The 27,849-nt window shown below is 40.2% G+C and overlaps 1 protein-coding gene across 1 annotated transcript; it reads left to right on the top strand.

The window, feature by feature from the left end:
* Positions 1-516: 516 nt before the first annotated feature.
* Positions 517-27,642, top strand: SEC23IP (SEC23 interacting protein). The gene is given in 22 exon segments (XM_050899181.1): positions 517-614; positions 616-733; positions 736-855; positions 857-1,031; positions 4,856-5,385; positions 6,824-7,019; positions 7,532-7,725; positions 8,071-8,160; positions 9,447-9,567; positions 9,892-9,981; positions 10,591-10,732; positions 12,068-12,276; positions 12,943-13,061; positions 13,661-13,831; positions 14,217-14,312; positions 14,491-14,697; positions 15,354-15,509; positions 16,276-16,378; positions 17,747-17,932; positions 19,937-20,099; positions 23,155-23,255; positions 26,576-27,642. Coding segments are annotated over 21 exon segments (3,366 nt in total). The 3' UTR covers positions 23,237-23,255; positions 26,576-27,642.
* Positions 27,643-27,849: the final 207 nt, after the last annotated feature.

Below are 27,849 nucleotides of genomic sequence, written 5' to 3'. Positions count from 1 at the left end.
TTTATTTCAACATGCTTTTGGTTAAGATCAAGCCTAGCAGAGAAACAGCTTCAGCTGATAGCACTAGTAATATTACTACTGATCGGTAATCCATGTAGCCAGCACACGTTGCTCCTGAAACCCAAAATATGCTTTGTTTTCTTCCCCCCCCCCCCAACCGGCCTGCCAAGCCGAGGTAGACCTTGCTGCCCGGGCGTGAGGTACCCGCACAGCCCCAGGACAGGACCCCCAGCCGCCGGCGACAGCCGCGCACCCCCTCGGAGGCCTCGGGAACGCGGCTCCCGCTCGCTCCCGGCGGGGAAGGAGGAAGTGGCCACCCGCCCTCGCTGCTGCTCCCGGGCCCTTCTCTGTCCCCGCTTCCCCCGGCCTCGCCCGCCCCGGCCGGGCCCGCCGCTCTCCCGCCGCCGCCCCGTGAGGGAAAGCCCCGTCCGGCCGCCGCGCGGTTACGGGCGCCTTCACGGCGGCCGGGTGGCTGCTGAGAGGATCCCGGCCCCGCCCGGCCCGCGCTCACCGAAGATGCCCTGCACGATGCTGAAGGGGTTGTTGAGCCAGTCGGCCACGCACGGCATGGCGGGGGCGAGCCTCGCCGCGGGGGACGAGGGCAGGCAGGGGGCTGCCGGCGCCCTGCAGCCGCCAACTCCCGCTCACAAGCCTAGCACGGAGGCTCCCCACTTCCGCCCTCCTCCTCCTCCTCCTCCTCCTCTTCCTCTTCCCCTGGCAATGGCGGCGCTGCCAGGGCCGGGCCCGCCTTCTCCTCCTCACCCCGTACGTGGAGAGGCCGTCAGGGCGCGTCGCCGCCGCCGCCATCTTAGAAGCGGGCAAAGCGGTGAGGGCGGAAAGAGCCGGGCTGCCGCGGGGGAAGGGACGTGGCCGGGGTGCAGCCATGGCGGCGGCGAAGCCTGGGGCTACCGGCGGCGGCGGCACCAACTTGCTTTTCTCTTCCTCCGCTACCGAGTTCAACTTCACCGTGCCCTTCATCCCGGTCAGCCAGGCTCCGGCTGTACCGCCGGGACCCGCTCTCCTGGCAGCCGGTAGGGATGGGCGGCCGGGGGGTGCTGAGGGGCCGCTGTGAGGGAAGCGGGAGGGCGCGGAGGGGTTGCGTGGGAGCCCGGCGGGGCAGAGCAGAGGTCCCGCGCAGCCCCTCTGCGCCGGTGGGTGACGGGCTGTGGGGTGGGTGGGAGCCCGGAGGAGCCGAGCCGGGGCCTGGCAAGGGGTGCTGCGGGCCTGGTCGGTGTCTGGGCCCGCTACGTGTCGGTTAGACCCTCATCTTCTCGCCGTAGGGCTCGCTGAGCGGGTTGGCGCTGCCAGCGTCGGGCGTTAATGCTTCAGGAAAGAGCAGCTGCTTGAGGTGTTCTGCTTTCTTGCGTGTGCTTAATGCTTACGTGTTTGATTTTTAGTTCTATATGGAAGGGGAGGGGATGATTATCATGTTTTCAGTTCATTGATTAGCATATTTGTTTCAGCAATTAAAAGTTGTCAGTACTTCTATTCAGGGGTGTACTTAGCGTTTTCACTTTTTTTATGCTCCTTTTTCATGTTATCTTCTATTTTCTCTGTGTAAAAATAGCACGTTAAGCAGGCACCTTAAATTTCCTTGTTAATTTAACTGTGGTTTTAATATCCTTTCCTTCTAAAGCCTTAATGGTGTTCCAAACACATTCCTGTGCAACTTAAAATCTGATGCTCAGACAGTTTCAGATAAAGGAATGTATTTTTCTGGAAATGCATTCAGTCTGAGATTAAAGCCCTGAACATTAGAAGTAATCTAGAAATCAGATATTTTAAATTTTACTGCATTGGTACATGTGGAGTCCAAAATCCAAGACTTGATTTCAACACTGTTGTATCTCAGCTAAAGTAAGTATTAATATAGCAGGAAATCAATAGGTTAAATCTCTGTAGATTTAATAAAATGTTTGCCAAGTATGGCTTTGAAACATTTTTTTAGATCGACTACATTTTTTGGGGTGGGAGGGATAAAAGCATTAGAATATTATGCCTACTTACTTGAGGTATCTAGGTAGCTGATATATTTACTGATATACTTCCATTGTGCAATCCATATAGTTTTTCTTTCTTGCAAATATACATTGTCTTTCATTTTTTAAAAAAAGTAATTTTTAAGTGCTAGTCTGGCCAGTAGCTTTGCACAGGTGACTGTCATGTGGCAATTTCCTGAAGACTTTGAAGCTAGCCAGGGAGAAAATCTGATGGGACTTCATTAATGTGGTGAATCATATACTCTTCATCTCACTTATAATTTGATTGGATGAAGATTTATAGTTTTGCAACTGGAGTGGATTTCAGTGCCAGAGGTTGTGCCACATTCCTTGTCTGTCCAAGTAAGGCCCATGTCCTGTTAAATGTTCTATTTCTGTGGTCCATTGCACTCACTATTTGTCCAGCCAGGTGTCACAGGGATCTGGCTGTGTAGAGCAGTTTGCATCTTGAATCATAGTTTGAAGCAGGAAGGAACAAACTCTTGAGTTTGAATTTTAAATTGTGTAAAATGTAATAAGAATTGATCTGGGGAATTGTTTGACATCTGACAGCCAACATTAGGAAGCTGTGTGCAGTCATAAATTTCTTGTATCTCCAAGAGTGAGTAATAAGTGTTTCATGCTTTGCAGTTTGATGCTGGAAGACAGATTTTTCTGGCTCAGGTGTGGGTGAAGTAACCAATATACTTACTGTAGATAGAGAGGACTGTTCCCAGTGAGGAAGTGGACTGATGTCACTTGTCATTGTCGGTGACAATCTGTGAACGACAAGGTTCCACCTTATATGGGGGGGATATACAGGAGGTTGTCACACAGTCACTGTTGAAGAAAGACGGTTTTGTATATGGGAAGAATACTGCCCTTGTATGTCAAAGCTGTACACTCATAGGAAATTTTTAAATTTTTATGAAGTGCTTGTTTTTCTGCCAGTCTGGGCTTATGTTCCAACGTAGTTTTTGCAAAATTAGAAAAAAGCAAAATAGAAAGCAATGTATTGTGTTGGAACACCCTGTATGTGTGTGTGTGTATATATATACACACATATAAGTACAATTTTTGTTTTGGCAGAACTTTCATCAGCCTCATTTTGCAAGGAAAGATACGGTTAGACTAAGCCTCTGAAACCTAGTTGAAATTGGAGAATAGCAGGCGTTTGGTAAAGGCCTTGAAAACTCTTCAGCACATTGCTCCGTGTTTATCGTGATCTGACGTGGTGAGGTGAATTGCCTGCTCTGCTGCCAGTTATTTTGGAAAGCTGAGAATTGACAGTGTGGTATGCAGTATGCTTCTCTCTATTCCACAATGTTTATGAAATGTGAAAGGAAGAAGAATTTTATTGTTCAGAAGTTGAGACCTTTTAGTTAGTATAAATGGCTATTCTGCTTGTAGTAGGGAGATAATCCATAGGCCTGACTTCATAGTGGTCATTGCTTATAAGTGGTTTTAGTATTCTCCACACGATGGTTCACACACATAGATTTTGGGTTTTGTTCCTCAAAGTGGGATAAAACGCTCCAGGTAAAAGTAAGAGAAATTGGTAAATGCAGGTGATGCCTCAAATTGATACCATCTGAAAAGGCTACTAAATAAAAGATGGTTAAAATAGTCCTTTTTAGTCATGGCAGCTGCTTCTTTTATGATTAATTAATTAGAACAGGAGCTTCCTAGGGAGACTTCTCTGTGGATTCCCCTGTGCTCCCTTGATACTGTATATTACAGTTATGTTGGCTGTGGATAAAGACATTTGTTATTGGCTGCTTGGAGCTACAGAGATGCTTGGTCTCTCTCTGTGGCTGGGGACTGAGTAGCAGAGGGGCAATGATAACTCTGTGGTTTCTTTCCCACGGCCTGGGGATTATTTGATTGCCAGAGCAGATGACAACACTCTTATGACTTCTGCAAATTGCATTGGCTGCTTGCAAGGTGCTGTTCCCTCAGCAGGCAGGCAGTGATGCTCAGACCATCACAGGTTTAACTGAGCTTACTGTGAGACCTATGGTAATATAACAAGTGGGGAAAAAATGGTTTGGCTAGATGGCTGCAAAGCAGAAAACTGTGATTGACCAGGACGTGGTTTATGTATTTTCTCAATGCAAACGGGCAGTCATGGCCTTGCACCTTTTTAAGCCCTCTCCTGCAATTATGCAGAATGGGGACTTATTTTTCTCCACCAGAGATTTAGCTCTTGTGGCAGTATAGAGTAGGATTTTTAGAGAGAACTGGAGTAAGTGCTGCTCATCAAATGACTTGGAGTGATAAATTGTGGCCACCTTGCAAGTCAAATGAGAAACCTTGCGAGGGCTCTGCTGAAGGAGCAGGCAAGAATGGATTGGTTTAACCGATAGGTTTGGCCTATTGGGGAATGTCCTTAAGCTCTACTTTTGAATTTGATCTTGGAAGTCTAAACATTAGATCATAAAGTCCTATGCTTGGTAACTGTTTTCATGGTGAAAGGAAATGAACCAAGGCTGCTCTTGCATTTGGTAGGCATAAGGGAAATTGGAAGGGATTTTAGTGCCCTGGAAGCAGGGATCTTTGCCAAGCTGGCTTGGGAAGGTCCTGACTTCAGTCATACTTTGGTCTCTTATTTCAGATTTTTATTTTTTGTTGCTTTATCTGTGTACACTGAGTGAGTTTTATGGTCCATTTTAAATGTTCTTGAAGATTTGGTATCTTTTGTTTCATTTTATGATGTGTTTAATCAGCAAGGATGTGTAAGCTTTGTAATCTTTTTGGCTTTATGGGGGCCAACAGAGTTTTGCTAATAGCTGATAACGTTACAGAACGTTTTGACTACATACACTAACTGGTTTGAACCTCTCAGAGTATCTCTAGTGATCTTTTTGTTTTTGCAGATGATTCTGCAGACGTTGGTGAAGAGGACAGCTTCTTGGGTCAGACTTCTGCCAGCCCCAATCCGCCACAGACTTTCAACTATTTCTCTCAAGTACCTAGTAGCGGTGACCCATTTGGAAGTATTGGGCAGCCACCCTTAACAACTGTTGCACCAGCTGTTGGAGCACCAGCCTTCTCCAGGCCTCCAACTTCACTTCCACTTGTGTCTGGGTCACAGGATGGGCAAAATACCTTTTCACCGCATATTCCTAAGTCACAGTCCTCTTACAGTGCACCACCTGCCTCACAGGTGGGAATCACGACTTATCAGACTCCTCAGCAGAGCTGTCCCCCGCCTGCAAATGCATCTACCCTTCCCCAAGGAACATCTCCGCAGGGGTATAACCCTTATCGGCACACCACCCTGAGCAGCAGAGCTAACCCATACCTTACTCCGCCGCAGCTGCAACAAAGTCATGCACCTGCTCACCCACCGTCCTCTGTACCACCTCTCCAGATGTATCAGACACCTCCAGGGTCATTGACGCAGGTATATAAATCATTCCTGATGTCCTGGTACCAGAACAAAACAATTTAAGTCACTTTCCTCTTTGAATTGCATATTTTATCTTCTGAAGATTTTTCTTTTCCCCCAAAAAACACCAGAAAAAGTCTTGAACCATTTCTGATACCAAAATCTTTTCACTAGAACTAGCCTGGAACTGTTGCTTTAGGAAAACTTCCTGATCTTTGAAGTGAGTGTACCCTGAGGCTGTAGCTACGTGAGCCTCTGGCATCAGAAACAAAGGCAGGTTGTGAAGTTCTGTTGCTCTTTTCTGTCTGTTACTGAGTTTGCTGCCATTTCAGCTGTGCTGCTGCGTTGTTTGTGCCTCTGCTGTAAATCAGGTCATTCAGCCATTTGCAAGGTACAGACTAAAAATCTCTTTTCAAGCTGGTTTTGCTGGTGAAGCTAGCACTTTTTGAAATTATAATCTAAGTCACATAAATTGTCAGCAAACCCTTTGAAACACATCGGTTGAGGATTTTGTGTGACAGAAAGCATTACTCTCCATTCTTTTTTACCTTCACAAAAACATTATTAAAATAATGTGAACAGGTTAGTAATAACCTGACAAGTTTTCTTTGAAAACAACAAAATTGTTTTTATTTTGCCTGAGCTATTGCTATATTGCTGCTATTGTGAATAAAGAATAGAAAGATTATATAATGACAAAAAACATATCAAAAGCAGTAGAACCTAAACAATCTGGAGTTTTAGATCAAAGAATTTCAGAACTTCTGTTTGCTTGATTTTATATATTGTACAATATATTAGCTTTTTTTTTCTTTAAGTGTATCAACCAAAGCAGTTGCTACTACTGACGTCACTTGCTTTTAGTTGTACTAACTGGGATCTTTGTACAATTTGTATGAAAACAGCTTTATGTAGGCTATAGTCCCTTTCAAAGTCAGTTACTTGTCTTGCATCACTGAGGCTACATTTGAGTTTGAAATCTGCCTGTCCTGATCACTTTGCAGGAAGAGAGCTATTACTGAAGTGGCCACTTGTTAAAATTGACAATCTTTATGCAAAAATGTAATTATGTATAAATGAATAATGAGAAGAATGCATTTTTATTTTCATGTGAAATTTGTTGGCCGTAAGAAATAAGCTCAGCCTGAGTTTTGAAAATTTAAGAGAGTATTTTAAATCTTACTCGTTTTGGGTAATCGAGGTGCTAGACCATAACAGTTTTTAACAGTATTTGTGGGAATGAAATTCGCATCCTTTTTCAATTTGGAAAGGTGTAAGTTTTCAAAAACATGATAAAGTGGACAACTTGTCTATAACATTTTTGGAATGAAAGACAATGTTCTTGGGGAGGAAAAAATGTTAGAAATAAAGGCTCAGAGTGTTCTCTATAGCAAAGTATAGATTGGTTCTGTAAAAACTGTGTGAGATTGAGGTTATGAGCCTGTATTTTCAGTTTCCACAGTCTCAGTCACAGCTCCGAGCTCCCAGGCCTGCAGGTCCACTGGTCCAGGCGCCTCCTGTTTTGCTGCAGAACCAATATGAGCCAGTTCAGCCGCACTGGTTCTACTGTAAGGAGGTGGAGGACAAGCAAATATGGATGCCATTCAGCATTCTGGATTCTGCAAAACTAGAGGAAGTCTATAATTCCGGTAAGTCGTATCTTACTCAGAGGTGAACAGAAGGACTAGAAGGAAGATACTAGAGTAATGCCAGTCACGTATGAGAGTGTGATATGGCAGTCATAAGTAATGTTAATACGTATCTCGAAGATGTATTTTGTACCACTTAATTTATTTCACTGACATTATCTATTGCTTGATGCTGTCAGTGTTAAGATGTACGTCCCTAGTGGATATCGCATTTTCACACAGCACTCCTAGTTATCTGTGTCTTGGTTTGCCTTTTTGTTAAACTCTGTCAGCTCTGGAATGAGTATTCATATTTGGGAGTTGTTCAAACCTTTTTTTGTTGCGTACAGAGCATATAGTAGCATTTTAGGAGCAACACAATGGTTCCCTGATATTATGAAGCTTCTCTTCCATGGTATAACTATCTGTCTTAATGGCCTAATATTCATCACAGAAGTGATTGGGGCTGGGATGAGAGAGAAGAAAGATTGTCTGTGTTAGTATTGTAACTGAGTGTGACTTTTGTGTCATAGTCCAGCCTGATCCTGAGAGTGTGGTTCTGAGCACTGACGGGGGACGCTATGATGTATACCTGTATGACAGAATGAGGAAGGCTGTTTACTGGGAAGAAGAGCCTTCTGAAGTGAGACGATGCATGTGGTTTTATAAGGGAGACAAGGATAGCCGCTTTATTCCTTACACTGAGGATTTTAGTGATAAGCTAGAGGTTAGTATTACCTTTACGTAAACCTCACAAAGAACTTGATAGTTCTTTGTATTTATGACCTTAGAAATACTTCTTTGTGTTTCATTAAAATGATTTCCAGAATGCACTTTCTGGAACATAAGTAAGCAAATCCTGGAAAGGGGAGTGGCTAGAAGGCCACATTGCTCATGCATAGGTCCTGCACCGCTGTGACCTAAAATCGACTTGTGTAGTGCTTCACGTGACACTTTTGAATGAGTAAAGTTATGTAAATTATAACCTTAACATTACAGATGATGCACAAGGCCAAAAAATAGTTTGTCTGAGGAGGCACACTGATTTTGTGTAACTTGTTTACTGTTTCAGGCAGAATATAAAAGGGCTGTAACTACAAATCAATGGCATCGGCGACTTGAATTCCCAAATGGGGAGACAATTGTTATGCATAATCCCAAGGTAATAGATTTTGGCAGTTGGTTCTCACAGAATTCATTGGGGGTGAATGAGCAGATGGATGGAAGCATAAATTGAATGCAGTCTTAGTCTTGCTTGAAACGTACTTGTTGATTGTTTTGGATATGTGTGCATTAAATGTGGTAAAGTTTATAGAACACTCCTGCTTGCTTCTGTGATTAAAAGACAATGCTTTCTGAAACCTAAGAAGAATAAGGGTTTGCATAGTAAATATTTCAACTAAGCGTAACTGGCAGCAAACGGGAGGCAATTCGAATTATTTTAACCTCAGACAGTCTGTACCAAATGGAAGGTAATTTAAACTAAGAGCTTTCATGTGGAAAAGAGCATTAATCTAACTGTAAGGGAATTAGTTTGTGTATCTAAGCCATGAGAAGTCTTCCACTGCAACTATTTTTAGACCATGAAAAAGTATAGCAAAAAAAGCTTTAAAAGTTATTCTAAATACTCTGCTAACATTCTCATGTGATTAAACTGTGGACTTCGGCCTTATTGACCAATGCTGTTAACCGTTCACTTATCACAGATGCAGTAATTAATAAATAAAATAATCCAAGGGCCAGAAGGGATCAAGGTTCCTCCTACTTTAAGCACTTATTGATGCTGGAGAAGGAGCTCTGTCCAGTAAAAACCTCGAGAAGGAGCGCTTAAACCACTTGGTGTCATAAATATGAGTTCGGACTATAATGAGTCGGTGTAAGTCTTATGAACAGCCGTACTACTGAATTCCTCACTTTCTAGGGCTTCTGGGCTACTTTGAATGTTGTTGTCCTTCCCTGAAAAGCACTGCACTTTTTTTTCTCACCTCCCACCCCCTCCCCGATAAAGTAATTGTAAATAGTTGTAAATAGGGATAGCGTTCAGTTTCCTCACATAAATAGTAATCTGCTAAGGAAGAGTGGATACTGGGGTCGGCAAAAGAGGAGCTTGAATAGTGCTTGTCTGAGGAGTTAAAATTGTTAAGAATCACTGAGCAGGCCATCTTCTTCAACTAGTAGTTACTTTCATTTAAGTCATCTGGTTGCTTTTCACACTAATGAGAATTATCTGTGTTATTTTGGAGTCTAGTTTTAGTGAAGCTGTCGCTGCCAGAGGGAATAGCCCTAGGGTTTTCTAAGGCTTTTTTTTTTGCAGAAAACAGTTGAGTCTCAGATGCAAGGTAAGGCAATCAATCAAAAAGTGTGTTAAACCATGCAATGCTTTCAGACTAACAATATGAATCATAAGGTTTTTTTGTGTTTATAATTGGACAATATTATTTTTTTCAGGTCATAGTTCAGTTCCAACCTTCTGCCACACCAGATGAATGGGGCACCACTCAAGATGGTCAGGCAAGACCAAGGGTAGTAAAACGTGGAACTGATGATGACCACGATGAAATTCCTGATGGTATGCGATTACTGTATGTGGGTTTGCAGCTTGAGCAGTCAGTTTGGTTCTGTGCAAAATCTGGACAATAGTGGGTGGAGTGGCAATGCACTGTTCGTGCCTAGAGCCTAAGGATTAAAGTTATTCCTTAATCTAAGCTGCTTGAAAAACGTTATCTGGTTTCAGTTTTTTTTAATCAAAGGAGTCCTGTGCGCTATGTTATGTCCTGAACCATGTTATGTAATAGGCTTTATAAAGCCAGTACATCTTAAAGTTGCTCGACTCTAAACTTTACCGCTGCAGTACGTATTGGTACTCTGAATTTTTTCTTTTCTTTTTCTCCAGGAGAAATGTCCCAAATTGACCATCTGGTATTTATGGTTCATGGCATAGGTCCTGTATGTGACTTGAGATTTAGAAGCATTGTTGAATGTGGTAAGTTTTTGCTTGTTCAATAAGCAGTTGTATTCTTAACTGTTTAAATGTGGGTCTCTATCTTGTATTCAGATAAGCATGTCTTTTTAAGAAAAAAAGTCTCTAATGTTAAGAAGTCCAATTTCTGGTAGAATTTTTTCCTGATTATTTTCCAAAAGTAGAATCTGTTTTTGTCAGACTTACGGCTTTAACTGTTATTATTAGTCCTCAATATTAGACTTGCAGAGTGGTTTGGGTTTTGGGTGTGTGGGGGGTGTTTTTTTTTTGTGGTGTGGGTGTATGTGTGTGGTGGTGTTTGTGTGGGGTGGTTTTTTGTTTTCTTTTTTTTTTTTTTAAATACACTCCAGTGCAACTGAATAAATTAGGAAGGCCATGTCTGGTCATGGAGTAAAAATGTGAGATAAATAGAAGCTTGCTGGAAAATTCACTTAAAAAAAAAAAAAATTCTTATAGTTAGCGGAGTAATACTTGAAAAGATTTTTCCACTGTGCAGTTTGCTTCATTTGTATTCTGACTATGTCTGAAATGGGGGGGGGGGCAAAATATTTGTAATGGTGTGTTACTTGAGTACTGCTACTATCAGATTTTCATTACTCCTCTCCTCTACAGTTGATGATTTTAGGACTGTTTCTCTGAAGTTGTTGCAAACTCACTTTAAGAAATCTTTAGAGGAACATAAAGTGAGCAGGGTGGAATTCCTCCCAGTTCACTGGCATAGTTCTCTGCACGGAGATGCAACAGGTGTAGACAGGTGAGTATGTTGTTTAATGTTGAGAACTTCATACAAGCTGCAGCTTAACGGTTTTTGTAAAGTGGATAAAAAGAGAAGTTAATATGCTCTTTAGGCTAGATGAATAAATGTATGACAGGGTTACAAAAGAGAATCGTGAATTTTTTTTAATTAACATTTTGATGAGGAGTATAGGGAAAGCTGGAAAAGCATGTGAAGTGTTTTCTCTTGTTTATTTGCATGACACTGACAAGATACACATACACACACTTTTTCAGTACTGCATTTTCATGAAAGTGCCTAATGCATTGATACATGATGATGAGTGAGTGTGTAGAGATAGTGATGGTAAGTATGAGGTGGTGAGCATGGAGATGTATTGTCCAGCAACAGGTATGTACAATTTAGAGTGGAGAGTTTTCTCTCCTGTACCTTCCTGCAGTCTGATTGAGTCTGACCCTAGGAGATGTCAGTGTCCTCTTTCTGAGGAAGGCATTGAGCCCTCTGTCCAGTCCTAGAGTAGTACCTGAATCATGATTAGGCAGTATTAGGCAGTTGAGCTAAGATTTCTTTTTTTTTTTTTTTTTTTTTGAAACAAAGTATCTATATTTAGGTAGGAGTGTTACAGCATTCTTGGTGCCTATCCCTTTGCTGTCGCTTGACATTTCAAGCTGTTTTCACTTGCTCAAAGATGGGGAAGTAGAAATTGTGAGGGTAGCAACCTGTACCGCGTGGAGCGCACACTGGTGTTCTCCAGACTGTTCTAGCTCCATCAAGTCATATTGCTTTCCTAGAGTCTTAGTCTTTTATTCACATTTGAACACTGCATCATGAGGAAGGATCCTTATTCTGTTAATCAAACCAGGCAATGCTAACTAAGGCAGTCTCAGTTCTCTAGCAATTCCATTGCAGCTGTCTTAACTCCAGGCAGGCAGATGGTGATGCCGGGCTTTTTCTTCAAAAAGAGACTATTATGTTGCCTGTTACTTCAATTTCACCTTCAATTTTTATATGCAAGTTCTTTTTCTCTTCCACTTCAACCAGTCTGCTCACAAAACTTCCCTGTTACTATATGAAAGCAGTGTTGGGACAGAGTTGAGATTATTTCAGGCATCCCTTCAGCCTGGAGAGAAAAAAGGGAGCTGTATCTTTCTCAAATATGTACAATCAGCAGATAGCACTAACGTATGCATATGCAACGAGGCCAGAAGGCTGTATGGTTTTTTTAATGTCTGTAGAGACCGTATGTGTAGTATTTACATTGCAGTTCTACTACCTGTCATTTCAAAACTTAACAAAGTTCTTATCTGTGTTTCTTTAAAGGCATTCATTCTTCTAATGATTTTGTGTTACTAGGAACATAAAAAAAATCACTTTGCCGAGCATTGGACGCCTGCGCCACTTCACCAATGAAACACTCCTTGACATACTGTTTTACAACAGCCCCACCTACTGTCAGACGATTGTGGATAAAGTGGGGATGGAAATGAATCGTTTGTATGCACTTTTCATGAGTCGCAACCCAGACTTCAAAGGAGGAGTGTCTGTGGCTGGGCACAGTTTAGGTAATTATCTAAGGAGCTGATATGGGATAAAACCAGCATTCCTACACTAAGGGAAATGGAATCTTCATTAAGCATAAAGCTAAATTAGCTGATAGGGCATCGCTGTCTTTTAGAATATGGCTGACTAAAAGTCAAACGCCTCTCAATAGCTAAGTTTATAAAGATTTGAGAGAAGGTTAGTACTTTGTGGATGCACGCATTTCCCTCCCCGCCCCTGCTTTAGTTTTCTTAGTGTCTTAGTGTCTAATTTGTGTTTAAAAGTTGACAGGTTATCTGGTGTCTTGTTAGGTGGGTAACTTCTGTGTCTCAGAACCCCCACTTAGTAAGATAATTTTTTGGAACATAGAATAATTGTTATAACAACATATGACATACTGGTTTGGGCTGGAACTTTTCCTCCAGTTTGGCAAGCAGTCTGAGATGGTTAAGGAAAGATAATTTAATCATGGCAACTGCATAAAGCATGAACGGGGAAGGAAAAAAAGTTGGTTTTTTGCTGAGAAAGATTGTGTTCAAGTTAATATGTGGATATTTTAGTTTTAATTCAGCCATCTTTTTTTGATCAATCTATACATTGCTATTACTGTTGCATATAAATCTTGCTTGGGATTTAGGGACAGGAAAATCTGACATTTTTCCCAAGGCAACTTTAATTCCTGTTTCCAGGTTCCTTAATTCTATTTGACATATTGTCTAACCAGAAGGAGTTGGCTTCATCAGTAAGTACTGGACCATTCTCTGGTGTTAATGGGACTGTAAAGGACATGGCTGTTCACGATAAACAGGTAATTTGCATGCTAGTCTTTCCAGGCAAATAGATCTCATATTTTCAGCAACTTTTTCTTAAGTTCTCAGAATTTATTAGCTGAAACACGGTTGTGGGTTCTGATAGTATGTTTTAATATGTTAATGGAAATGTGCAGTTTTGTAAATATTATCAATTCTCAGCACAAACTGTTTGCATCTCTCTCAAGTTCCAAGTAGGCCAGTAATGGGATTTGATCACGAACATCAGCTTTGACCCTTGTGGACACAGAACTTGGTCTTAACAGTATCTGAATGGTGTGGGAGATGCATAAGAGGGAAAGAATCTATCTGTGTTCAGGCTAGAAACAGTGACCAGTTGTTTGATGATTAAAAGGAAATATTTTTGAGTGTCAGAAAGCTCAAGAAACCTTTTGCCTCTCTTAGCAATTTTTAAATATGTATTTTGCTGGTTTGTTATTAGTGGAAAATCTGTATCCTGCTTTACTAAAAATGGGCATAAATTTACAAAGCTTACATAATGTTTTTAAGAGAAAGTAATTAAACTTGTTTTTACTTGCTGCATTTTGGTTTTTCACTGTTAGATGATGTGATTCTGTTTCTGTGCTGTTTTATTAAGACAACTGAAGATACTAGTTCCTTGGGCTCCTCAATTACTACTTCTGGTGATGACCTTTGTGAGCCTGAAGTAGATGATGATGTTCCTACTTTGCAGAAGACTCTGGAGATGCTTAGTTTGTCGGAGTATGCAAGCACATTTGAAAAGGAGCGAATTGACATGGAGTCTCTGGTACAATAATGTTCACTTATGGGGATTGTCCAGGGTATGGAAGTTTGTTTGGGTGGTTTTTTGGTTTTGTTTTTTTTTTCTTTTTTTATGAGTTTAGGGTACCATGAGGCATGAAAGCAGTTGCAAAGGTAAGATAATTAATGCATGACATGAAGACTAAATGTTATGTGACTCTCTCTTTTTCTTGGTGTGGTGTCTCCCCCCCCAGTTATGTTAAGGCACTTTGTATCATGTCTTTTTAATTTTTTGTAATTTCTGTAGCTTTATAAAATGTCTTATCTAATTAATAAGTCATTGCCAATAAGAAATTATATGTTACTAGAAAAGTTATAAAGTATGCTTTGATGTGTGTGTGTGGTTGGTTTGGTGTTTTTTTTTTTTTTAGCTCATGTGTACAGTTGATGACCTGAAGGAAATGGGGATACCTCTTGGACCAAGAAAGAAAATAGCTAATTTTGTAAAAGACAGAGCAGCCAAGCAGGTAAATACATTTTTCAGGAATGAAATGAAAAGTTGTTAAGCAAATGTAACTGACTTCCTTGCTGTGGAGTAACTTCTGTTCTTTAACACACATGTTAACATCATGGATAGATTAAAGGAATTTTGACAACTGTGAAATAAACTTTTTTTTTTCCTGATTTTGAAACTTTTCTCAAAAGGAACAAAAGAAAACAGTAGCAGAAAAGAAAGCAGTGCTGGCTGCCACACTCCAAACTCAAGAAGATGCCCAGAAAGGAAAAGAGACCATTACTTCTGTCTCCCCTTCAGAGTCTGGTCAGCTGCACTCAAAGAGGAAGCTTGCAGTTGGTGCATCCGTTTCTTCTGTGAACATTGACTATGAGTATTTTGAAGTTGGAACTGGTCAGGTGAGACTACATAGATTTAGATGATTCATTTGGAACAATGCTGTCCTTTTGCGTGGTTTTGGTTTTTTTTTTTACTGTTGATGACTTTGTGCTACTTCCCTTGATTGTTGTACAAAAGGTATGTTTACGTAGAACTTCACCCCTTGGTGGGAGGGAGGGCTGGGACAATGGGTTAGATTACTGAAAAGCAAAACTTATTATAACAAGGATGCCACTACAATTCATTTTTCCTTTCAGCAGTGAGTGAGCTGTAAACACGGTTCTGTTCCAGAAGCGGAACTGTGTGAATGACATAATATTGAATGGTTCTGTGGCTTTACAGTTAACATGGTAGCCTAAATTGATCCATTTGTGCTGTTATATTTAAGTTTTACCTCCAACAACTTAAAACCCAAACCTCGAAGACTTCCTGCTTTAAATATATTTTTTTCTGTACTTTTGAATTTTTTCTTTAAAAAACCATTTTAATATTATAGTATTAATAGGTACTAGTACTGTGGTATTAGTATGGAAGAGAGCAATGCAGCTGAAGCTTCCTGGAAGTATTGTGAGGATGTGGTTGATTTAATACACAACTTGTTTTTCCTTCCTAGCTAAGCATTATATTAACTAGCTGGCAGTTCCGAGAGCTTATATATCTGATTTCTGTCTGGTAGGTTTCTGTGGTTTACAATGCATTGGACTTTGAACCAGATATTTTCTTTGCTCTCGGTTCTCCTATTGGTGTGTTCCTTACTGTGAGAGGTGTGGAGAAGATTGATGAAAACTACAGGCTTCCTACCTGCAAGGGATTCTTCAATATCTATCATCCAGTGAGTAAGCAGTACTTTTGAGATTTGATTTTAGTTGATGCAGATGACAATGCAGAATACTAAGTTTTAACCTCTGAGCATTACACTTCCTGTTCCCCTACGTACATTTCCCAAAACAACCTTTTTAAAAAAAAAAATGACCTGAAATATATATTCCAAATATTTGCAGTCTTTACTGCAAAAGTGAAGTTGAGCTGGCTACAGGTTCCATACCTAGCATTCTAGGTATGGGTGGGCTTGATAATATTTGCCCTGTTCATTTTCAGAACTTGAAGAACTTTTTTTTTTTTTTTCCCTCCCATTAATTTCAAGCCACTCTTGTAGATCTTTATAAAGTGCTTGTATGTGAGCTGTTTACAGGACTTTTCTGAGCTTCCAGTTTAGATTCTGGGAAATTTAGAAATCCTTAGAGGCTTTGCAGTGCATGCAGTACATTTGTCCTCTTCTGTCCCATCTTGTTTAACAATTAAACAGTGACATGTTGGTAGAGATCATCAGAGTGCAAGAAAATTTTTCTGCTTTTTCACTGTTGTGTTTCCTCTTTAGAATCTCTGTCTGTAGAACAAGACCTAATTAGTTAATGAACATGCTTAATCTTACGATTAAACTAAATGGTCATGAACTGAGTTTCTGTAAACTGAAATAGAACAGAATTCAAAAATGGTTCTCTATTAATCATAAATAGGGATTTTTTTTTTTTCACTGAAATGTGATAATTAGAATAATTTCTAAGATAACTAAATGTCAATATGTTGTTTCTTAACAGCTTGATCCCGTAGCTTACAGGTTAGAACCAATGATCATTGAAGACACGGATTTAAAACCAGTTCTCATTCCACATCATAAAGGCAGAAAAAGACTTCATCTGGGTAAAAAGAAAACTTTTCATATATGGATCTCACTCCTAATTTGCTCATTTCATGCATTTGAATATTGTAAAATGTCAAGAGACTAATCAATGTTCCTGAATATCTGACTCGATGTTTTCCTAAGCATCAGAGGGGATTCCTCCCAGCCCCATAAGTTGGGCATTCACAATTGCATTCAGATGTAATAATCATAATTCCTCCAGATTTGAGCTTCTAATTACCGAAGTTCCATTTCAAAATTGCTGTACATCGCTTGTTCACCTTAATTTCTAAGATGATGTGAAACAGAAACTAAATTTACTGCTTTCTTTTGCCTTGTCCCTAATGACCACCATGAAGTGTTTAACCAGTGTCTGTTCAGTATTGGAAGTGTTGAGGAAAAAGGTGGTTCCATAGCCATTGATGGGCAGGGACTGGATTTTGTTGCTCACGAGTACACATCAGATCAAGGTGCTGTACTTAATTTTGCATACCTAATAAGGAAAGTCAGTTTTGCTGTACAGTTGACAATATTACTGTTGTACAAGTTCACAGAGCCCTCCTGAAAGCCTGTCTTCAGACACTTGGATGGAGAAATTCTGCAGCATCTATACTTTAGAATGGTACATTAGAATGAGTCTGCTTTCCTAGACTAGACAAGGTACTTGTTAAGGAATGTTTTAGGTTACAACTCTCAAAGTGTTATAGTAAAGGAGAAAAATAAGGTCTGTTGTTCTTTACTGGTTTTTCTTTGATGTGGGTGAACGTTCCATGGAATAGTCGTGAGCCCGGATCTAACAGACCTATGTGGTTCTAACCAGTTATTGTGAAGAGCGCTCTTTCATTCAGAGTTTCCTACCAGTATTGAATGGCAGCTTGGTTACTGGTGACAGTAGCAGAATTACAGGCTAGAGTTGTCTGGGAGTGCTTCTCCAAATTCACTACTACTGCAAGAGACACTGGCAGCTCTTCTGGTCTCTTCTGCTGGGCTGGAGTTTGAAACTAGTCTCTCTATACCTCTCCTTTAGCGTAGGATGTTAGGAGTGATTGTGGGTGGTGGTGGTGGTGAGGAATTGGCTGGTGTAGCTATTTTTGTGGACCCTTCTGGATTTGGAGGCTGTTGCACTGTTTCCTGTGCTAGTAGGTTTTAACTCATTGACCCATTCAGTGAAAAATCAATTGTGTATTAGTTATATTTCACCTAATCTTTTTGAATGGAACAGAGAAGCAAGAAACACACGTTCATGACATAGCAGGCCTATTTCTCCTAATAATCGAGATTTTTGTTGAACAGGGTTTCATCATTCTGGTTTCAGTTTATAATTTTAAATCCTTCTAGTGTGGTCTTTTTTTTTCTTTATTGTTTTTTTTCTTTTTTCTTTTTCTTAGAGTTGAAAGACTCTCTCTCTCGTATGGGATCTGATCTGAAACAGGGTTTTATTAGCTCTTTGAAGAGTGCATGGCAGACCCTTAATGAATTTGCACGTGCTCATACATCTTCCACGCAGTTACAAGCAGAACTGGAGAAAGTAGCTAACCAAATTAAAGAGGAAGAAGAAAAGCAAGTGGTAGAAGGTATGTGGGCACATTATTGTTTTTCTTGTAACGTATCGATCTCAAATTACTAGAAACTTGAGTATCCTAGTGATTGCTGGCCATTGATTTTCGTGACCCTATTAAGGAGACCTCTGTGCTAGACGCCAGGTGCCCCCAAAGCCGCTCTATCACTCCCCTCCTCAGCTGGACAGGGGAGAGAAAATATAACGAAAGGCTTGTGGGTCAAGATAAGGACAGGGAGAGATCACTCGCCAATTACCGTCGCGGGCAAAACAGACTCAACTTGGGAAAATTAGTTTAATTTATTACCAATCAAACTAGAGTAGGATAATGAGAAATAAAAACCAAATCTTAAAAACATCTTCCCCCCCACCCCCCCAGTCTTCCTGGGCTCAAGTTTACTCCCGATTTTTCTCTACCTTCTCTACCGTCTCCCCCCAGTGGCGCAGGGGGACAGGGAATGGGGGTTTGGGTCAGTTCATCACACGTTGTCTCTGCCGCTCCTTCCTCCTCAGGGGGAGGACTCCTCACACTCTTCCCCTGCTCCAGCGTGGGGTCTGTCCCCGGGGAGACAGTTCTTCACAAACTGCTCCAGCGTGGGTCCCTTCCACGGGGTGCAGTCCTTCAGGAACAGACTGCTCCAGCGTGGGTCCCCCGCGGGGTCACAAGCCCTGCCAGCAAACCTGCTCCAGCCTGGGCTCCTCTCTCCACGGGTCCGCAGGTCCTGCCAGGAGCCTGCTCCAGCGTGGGCTTCCCATGGGGTCACAGCGTCCTTCGGGCATCCCCCTGCTCCGGCATGGGGTCCTCCATGGGCTGCAGGTGGATATCTGCTCCACCGTGGACCTCCATGGGCTGCAGGGGGACAGCCTGCCTCACCATGGTCTTCCCCACGGGCTGCAGGGGAATCTCTGCTCCGGCGCCTGGAGCACCTCCTCCCCCTCCTTCTCCACTGACCTTGGTGTCTGCAGAGCTGTTCCTCTCACATATTCTCACTCCTCTCTCCAGCTGCAATTGCTGCTGTGCAGTAACTTTTTCCCCTTCTTAAATCTGTTATCCCAGAGGCACTACCACCATCGCTGATGGGCTTGGCCTTGGCCAGCAGCGGGTCCGTCTTGGAGCCGGCTGGCATTGGCTCTGTCAGACATGGGGGAAGCTTCTGGCAGCTTCTCACAGAAACTACCCCTGTAGCCCCCTCGCTACCAAAACCTTGCCTCGCAAACTCAATACAGGAGTATTAATGTTAAATGTAACATCTACTGCTGTATTTTTTTGTCTTCTCGGGAAGGAAAAGTTAACAGCTTTTACTGAAGGATATTTTAGGCTTGATTTTGTATAACCTTTGACCTTTCTGTTGGAAGGGCAGGTTTCTAAATCAGTTGTTTTCTTTCTTCTCAGGGCAAATTAATACAAATAAGTATTTGTGAGATTTACTCTCTTCAGTAGTGTTCTGCTGAGGTTTTGGGATGAGCTAAGAAGCATTTAAGTATGTGCTCTAACAGAAAAAAATGCTGTTGAAGAAAATGAACTTAAGTCAGATATAAATATTATGCCTAATGATACCAAGGGCAGGCTTCCCAGCTGTGAATTATCTGTCAGTGTTTAGTAATGTTGGCTTTGTCTATACTTACAAAGACAAAACATTCCTCCTAGTTTAAATTGAGGATAGTGATTGACTCTATGCAAGGGGGATGTAAAAAATATATTATTTCAGGTTACTCGCTTGTGGAATGACTGATCTGTCTATGTATAAACAGTGGGGTTTGTTTTTAAAATTGCTCAGCTACTACTTTATGTGAGCTATTCTTGAAACAAACTCTGTTTAAACTGTTAGGAAAGAAATAAGCCTATAGTTCCAGTAACCTTTCTGAATTATGCAGTGGCATGCTAGTCAGTTGAGGCTGTTATTACTGTCTTATTGCAAGTACTTGGAAATTATAGCAGGGAAAATGAGTGATATCTCTTGATTATAGTCAAGCAGGCTGTGCTCGAAAATAGTTTAAATCTTAAACTCTTTAATTATAGCTGAAAAGATCACTGAAAGTCCAGACCCTCCAAAAGATGAAGATTTTTTAGTGAAGGTTGGAATGCTAAATGGAGGACGTCGTATTGATTATGTTCTACAAGAAAAACCAATAGAAAGCTTCAACGAATACCTTTTTGCTTTACAGAGTCATTTGTGCTACTGGTAAGAGGAAACATCTGCGATTCTATAAATACTGTTTTCCTGATATAACTGTATATCTTTAAATGCTGGTAATGACATGCCTACCATTTATCTTACTCCTATCGTCTGTTATTTACCTGTGACCAATATGGTAATAGCTAGAGGCATGTTTCCTGTCTTGTCTCATAATGAAAACTCGGGTGATCTCTGTCAAAAATCATGCCCTAGTGTTTCACTTCAAGTACGTTTTGACAAAAATAACTGGGTTTATATACACAGATCTATTTTTCAGGCTACTGCTGATTTGAGAAGTTAAACGTTGCAAAAGCACCAACCAATTATAAAGCTACCAGAATAGCAGTTGCTCCAGCGGTCGATGCGTATGCATGTGACTTAGGAGACCTGAGTTTTCTGGGTCTTTGTAATCTTTGAAATATTTGGAAAAGGTGACTGCTGAGTTGGATACGAAGTCCTCATCACTTAATTCTGAAATGGCCTCTCGTGGAAAGATGTTGCCTTCCCACACAGGCATACTGTAAAGATAAATTTGTTATACTTTGGATGCTCAAGTGTTATATAACTGAGATGATTCAAGTATTAAGGTAAACAGTGTATATGACTGTCCAGGAATGTCAGTCTCGAGGTGTTGCACCTAGATGTCACTATTAGCTAATCTCATTTCAAAATAAAATTCTGTGTTAGCACAAAGTAAACAAAACTATCATCCTGTTTACAATAAAGACATTGCATACTGTTCTCTTGGACTTTGACACTCAAAAGACACACCTGTAGCTACGATCATTTTCAAAACAAGGAGAGCTCTATGAGCATTTTGACAACTGTAGTTTTTCAAATAAAACTATTCATGAAGGAATTTTATTAGACTACAGTATGTAGTAAAACTTTATTACCTCTTCATGTTGGAATGAAATTGCTGGATGTTGATGCTCTGCTATCAAAGATTCACAAAAAAAAGGAAGAAAAAAGGCACAGTGGAACTTCCTGTAAATTTGGATGGCTATGATTTACCACTTGTGTACAGTGGTTGCTCGTACACAGAACAATTTATAGAACAAGAAGCAGAGTTTGGTGTCATCACGTAGTCAGAGCTGCAGTACACCATTGCCTTATCTGGATTTGGATTTACTTTTTAAGTGCTTACATGTTTCAAATGGAGAAAGATATGATTCCATTTATAGGAATAGCAGTAACTTGACCTGTTGTATTTGCCCTTATGAGTTGTCATTGTATACATTTTATTACTGTCATAAAATTAAGCGCACATGAAAATACACAAGATGTGGAATGGTAGAGCAAAGGATGTGTGAACTGGCAACATGACAACATACCTTTGTATGTAATAGACAAGCTTGGATGTCAGTTGCTGAGCTGTGCAAAATGCTGTTGGTGAGGGAGGAGTGACGAGTCTCTTTTCTGAGTTTAGCAGGTGCTGGATGAGCGGTGCTCTACACTATTTTTGAAGGCTTTGATTGTCAATAGCTAATAATTTTCAGAAGCAGGCATTTTTCCAGAGGTTAAAATATGGAATTGAAAGCATTACCTGAAGGATCTTATTAAAGTCAGTATCACTTACATTGTTAAAGATCAGTAGCTGCCAGAGAAGGGATTATCAAGGCTGCAGTGCTGATGTGTGCCAGCACTGTTGAGCACTGAGCTCTGGCAGGGCTGCCCGAGCAGTCGGTGACCCAGTGGTGGCAGTGCCGTTTCGCAGGTAGAGTTGAAGGAACGGGGAGTTCTTTTCCACAAGGCGGCAGCCGATCATTACCAGGTTTTCAAAAACTTCCTACCCGTAGCTTTTTTTTGTCATTCAAGTAAGGAAGATAAGAACGATGATTAATGACCCAAATATGAGAGTGTGGGTGGTTTGTTGTTTGGTTTGGGTTTTTTTTGGAGGGGGGTGGTGGGGAAAGCCTTCATTGAAATGCTGTGTGTGTTAGCAACAATGGAGCTTCTGTGTTAATCCTTCTGCTTCCTTGTTTGCTCGCTCATTTAATAGCAGAGACCATCAAGACATGTGGTTACTATCTCTATGCTCGATTTTGGAAAATATTTGTAGTCCCTTATCTTGCATGTTTAACTCCGTACTGGTGTTCTGTAAATGATGTTCCTCACATTTGGAGGATCACAGTTCTGACAGTCTAAATCTCCTTTACTGTCTCCCCATGTCATTTCTTTTAAAAAGCACGGGAAGCTACCCTTATCTAACAACAAGTGCAGCTTTGGAACTTTGTTAAAATGTGCCTGTTTAACTTTGGTTTTTTTACAGTGGTTGTTACTCTCTTGTATTGGTATTGTTTATGTGTGTTTAAATAACATTTTATAGATGAACAAGAAAATTAAGTCTGTCCATGTTAAATTTAAATTCAGATAGCCTGAAGCTTTGATTTTGAAGAGGAGGGAAAACGGCAACTTGGAAACATGGCACTTTAATCTTTAAATTATTTGAGAACTTCCTTACATTTTAGTGGTAAGGAAGAGAGGAAGACTATGGGTATTTAATATAGCCTATTTGCAAGAAAGTGCCAGCCAGTTAGGAGAGAAGAATTAGAATATTGCTGATAGAACTGGCAAGGCTGAGTTTTGACGTTGGGCTAATAGATGCAGTGGAGCAAGTAAAGAAAGAAAGTCTTGACAAGCAGAATGTATTCTTGGTGGAATATTTTCAGGACCCCATCACAGACAAAAAGTGATAGATTATTTGAGGAGACTTAAGCCAAATGAGTAACATCACAGAATTGGATAGAGAAGGGGATTTTGAGTCGCAGCATAGTAAGGGAGGACAGCGTGGGGGTAGAATGCAGTAGAAAAAGGTAAATACATAGGCTAGGGCTGATAGCAGAAATAATGCAAAACTGATGAAGAATTGTAGCTTGAAGGAAGTTGGTAGAGGTAAGGCCACGTTTCTGAAAGATAAGTACTAGGGCAATATGTTGTGCAAACTTTTTAGAGAGCTGGAATGGGATGAAGTGTGGCTTATAAGAATTAGAACATGGACCATACTAAAATAGTGCTTTTTTTTTTTTTTTTCCTTTTTTCTTTGTTACGTTCTTCATAGGGGATCTGAAGACACTGCCTTGCTGTTTCTCAAAGAAATATACAGGACTATGAATATCAATCCTGAGCAGCCACAGCATTGATGTATAGAAACATGAATTTGTAAGTTTGTTTTAACATAACTTATGTACTCATATCAAATTCAGCTGCAACTTAGATGTCTTTCCCTTTTCCCTCTGAAGTTTAAATTATGAAGTGGGCAGCCACAAAGTGTCATTTTGACTGCAAAAACAATTTCCAGACTTAAATGCAGGGGAAGTCTTCAAGTTCTTCCCGCCTTCATTCCCAAAAGATATCTGATGTTACAGTTTTTGGTATGGGATAATAATTGCCAGTACAAATATGTCAAAAAATGTGATCTCTCTTTATCATGTTTCTCCCCCAGTTCAGTTGTTCAGTGAATGTTCAAGTATAGGAAAACTTGGTGATATTGGATATGATGAAACTTCACTTACAGTGCAGTAGATTGAAGAACACCAACGGTGTTCCACTGTTGTAATGTCCATATTGTTGTATTGGTTGACCAATTGTGCACATGTATGCCAGGGAAGAAGTTGCTTGTCTCCTAAGGTGTTAAATATTGATAAATTACTGAATGAGACCTCTATATATGCCAGTATTTTATTATCTTTGTGTAGCTTAAGAATTTCAGTAGAACAAGTGAAACGATATAGCATGGAAGTTGGTTCACTTTGAAAAGAAATTAAATACACAGTATAATTTATCTTAGATTTGAAATATACTTGCAGGTATTTTTATTTTAAGATGTGTGTTTCCTAGCTGAGGATCTGTATTGTGCCAGTTTGCATCACTGGATGTTGTAGAAATGACTATATTCTCTTTTGAGAGGGAAGGAGGAAGAAATGTACACCTTGCCTTTTTGGAATCGTACAAGATTGTTTCTGATGTATTTCTCCATTTTTCAGAAGAACTGATAATGTCAGTACATAAATACCCAATATGAAGAGAAATACTTGATATTGCAGAGGAATATTCCAGATATCTTTAACTACTACCATACAGTTTTAGTGGTCTTTTGTAACAGAATGCTTCTGATGGTCAGTTGATAGCATCTTTTTTTAAAATGAAATGTCATAGCTGATCAAATGCATTTTTTTAAAGCATGGCCAAATAATAGGGAAAAGGCACCGTTTGGCTGCACAACTCTGACAGTGGTGTATCAGTTATCACAATGGCTTATGCGGAGTCTCAAGTCATAGTTGCAGAATTTTTTCTCTGCTTTTATTTCTTTATGACCGCTTAGGGTGAAATCATATGAAGCTTATTGCTACAGAAGGAACTATCAGTCTCATTGGGGAGGGGAATGGGATGTGATAATTTATCACCACAAAGCTAAAAGTGGGTTTGTTGCTTAGCTTCAGCAGCCGCTGGGATAATTATATTTTTCATTGAGAACTACACAGTTGGAGGATGGTTTAGCAGGATGTCATGCAGCAAAGCACAGTCAAGGAAGTCTGTGTGATTGTAATATCATTAGGAATTGCTCAGAACTTCTCTCAGCACTTGCTTGACTGAACAGCATTTGAGACTAGAATTCAGATCCCAGAGGCTTAAATGGGAGGGCAGTTAGGACCCACTGGGATGCACTTAATGACAAGTGGTATCTTGGGAAGGCTGCACACTACAAGACCAGGATCTTTTTTACGAGAAGAAATGTCTCTACATACGTTGTGTAAAATATTATCGCCTAAGTCTCACAGTAGGGAAAAGGAAAATTCTCCCCCAGTGTCAGACAGTAGTCAGGTAGGGTTGGCGTGTGGGGTTTTTTTTTTCTTTTTTTCTTTTAAGACCTTCAAATGTGAAGGGTGGCAGTGTGAAGGTAATGGATTATCCAGCAGTGCCTATGACAGTGACATCCATTTACCGATCTAGAAGTGGATGATCTGAAGAAACAGCCTCTCTCTATTTGTGGGCCGCTCAAGGGAAAGAGTAAATGCCAAAGGTAGCTCTGGGCTCCCTCTTCATACTTTTCATCTTAATTGGTTTGAATGCTGAGACCTGGCCACTTCCCTGCTTTGATGCGCAGAGCTACCTCTTGCTGTCCAGTTTAATTTCATGGTGTCTGCTGTCAGCAGAGGGAAAGAGACAGGATCTACTAGCCCGCTTGCTTCTTCTCAGGAATGTTGATCTTTATGGTGCTGTTGGCCAGTGCAGATCCCTTTAACTTATTGGGGACTGTGGTAATTTTGGAGCAGATAAAAATTTAGCGGAGGCAAGCTAAGGGAGGAGCTGGATGTTCAGTTTTATCTCTGGTCTGAATTAGCAGATTGTTTTCTTTCGGAGAGATGGAGGGAGTTGGCCAAACAGTGTTCTTAAAAGCAGAAGAGGGACTAAGGTGGCCACTGTGCTTCATCATATGGAGGATGAATTTTGAAAGCAAAGAAGGGGGTCATTGATGCACAGCGTCTCCTGCGTAGCATGTTTGTGTAGTGTTCTGTCTTGGGAGGTTTTTCTTGACATCTTCTGGTAACTTACTCTTAACTGAGTCAAGTCAGTAGCATTAACTGTCTTCGCCAAAATTACATATGAGAAGAATTCGTTGCACTTAAAATTGTTGAGTAGCTACCAATATCTGTTTGCTTCTACTCACTGCTAAAACAGTACAAATGGTATTAAAACCTCTTGAGTTCTACTTTTATTTTGTATAAGTGACTTGATTTAGCTCTTCTAGATCATCTTGAAGCTGTTCTTTGTGAAACAGCAATACAGGGTTTCATGTAAAGAAGTGCTTGGGACAACTTGTAACACATAAATTGGAAATTTCATTTCCTGTATCTATTTTGGTAACTTGGTTGAAAGGAAACTGAAAACACTAAAATGTTTTTAAACGACTCTTGCAAATGAGAATTTCATCCTTCTTTAGTAAAGCACAGCCACCACTAGCATCTTAATCTTTTTATTAGATTCATGGGAGTATCTTTCACTGTGTTGGTTAGAAGATTTGTTTAAGTCACTATACACTCTCTCTATATTATTCTCATTTTTACAGCTCTTTTTAGAGGGCCCTGGTGAGGAAGGAGAATGCACCAGCATATTAAAGCTTGGATGTATAAACTATTGCATCTTTATTTCTATCTCTATTTAGAGTAGGATAATTTATTACCATAAGTTAAAGAATCTAGTAGCTAATTAAAATGTATAGTGAATGACATCGTATGAGCAGTTGTTGTGAACTCTTTCTGTTTGTAATTGTAATTGCCAATTTGTGTCCACAAAAAGTATATTTCAGGAGCTTATTGTATTAAAAAATTGATAAAAAATGTGTATGGATTTTTAGATCTTTTTGAGTCCTCTTGAAATTGAATGTTGGCATATTTAATTTTATTGGTACTACTACAGGCATAGAAAACTTGATATATTTCACATTTCCCATATGTACATGTTCTGTTTTCTCTGCACAGCCATACCTGTTGCTCCGACAGACCTGGTGAAAAACGCTTTGAAGAACATCTAGTATTTTCATAGTTACAGATGACAGGATAAGCATCAGACTTTTTTTCTGCCAGTCCAGAACTTGCTCAGATTCCACCTTCTTGTGTCACTTCAAGCAAACTTAAATTTTGAGATGATCAGCACTGTCGTTCAAGAGATGGATAGAATGACACAATTTTGATCTTAAATCAGTTTAATTGTACAGTTGCCAAGTATAAAGTGATCGCCGAAGAAGTTTTTTTTGGCATGCAAATCGTTACTTCTCTCCTTCAGCTGTCCTGTCTCAGCTGGCTGTCAAACATGCTTTGCCTGTCAAGGCAGCATGTCCTTATTAAAAAGGACTTGTTGAGAAACAGCAATAATCTGCTTTTCTTGACATATTTGTTGGTCCACCTTTTAAAAATAAAATGTGAACTGTAGTTATAACCATCTCTAATACAGATTACACAAAACAGTTCATATTTACTAAAAACTAGCAACCAGAATCATTTTCTTACTATTGTAAGTGTGATGGAGATTATTTTATAAAGACCTTTTTAAGCCTCTGTTAAGAGTTTTATTGTGGGGTTTTTTAAGTAAAAATGAACCTTTGACTTTGAAAATGTTAGAAGTTTGTTACAGCTAGTTCAGTGTTCACATCTCCTGAAATGAAGAACCATTTAAAATAACATTTTGGTCTGGTAATTAAGGTAATTTTAGTGAAACTAGGCTGCCGTTGTGAGAACTAAAATATTTACCTTGACCTTGCAGTTTAGTATCTCAAAACAAAAGTTAATGTAAATAGAGGAATCTGAAGCTTATGGGTGCCAGATAATAATCTAGGTCCAGACCTGCAATCCAGACTCCATTTTCATGTAATGAAGTTGAGATGAGTTGGGTAGTATGAAACCCTTTGAATTCATGTCTCTGAATACTGAGCTTCTGTAGCTTTCCTCTGGCTTCAACTTACATGCAAATTGTGGCTTTTCTTAATATTAGTGACTTAACCTTACTACTATTTGCCTCTGTTATTGCAGTAAATGAATTTTGAAATGCAGTATGGTTTTTTTTTTCCTTGGTATATATAAAGTACACATTATTGTGTATATATTTTGGTTTTTATAATTAAAAATACCTTACTTCCAGTGGGTCTTTACAGCAAGGTTTTGTATTTCATCACAGAAAATAGGTTGGAAGGGACCTCTGGAGAGGTTACTGAGTATAACTCCCCTGCTCAAGGCAGGAGTGGCTTAGAGCTTTGTTC

Source organism: Gymnogyps californianus, chromosome 6, assembly GCF_018139145.2.
Source record: "Gymnogyps californianus isolate 813 chromosome 6, ASM1813914v2, whole genome shotgun sequence".
NCBI classification, from domain to species: domain Eukaryota; kingdom Metazoa; phylum Chordata; class Aves; order Accipitriformes; family Cathartidae; genus Gymnogyps; species Gymnogyps californianus.
This window is presented reverse-complemented; position numbering and strand designations above follow the sequence as displayed.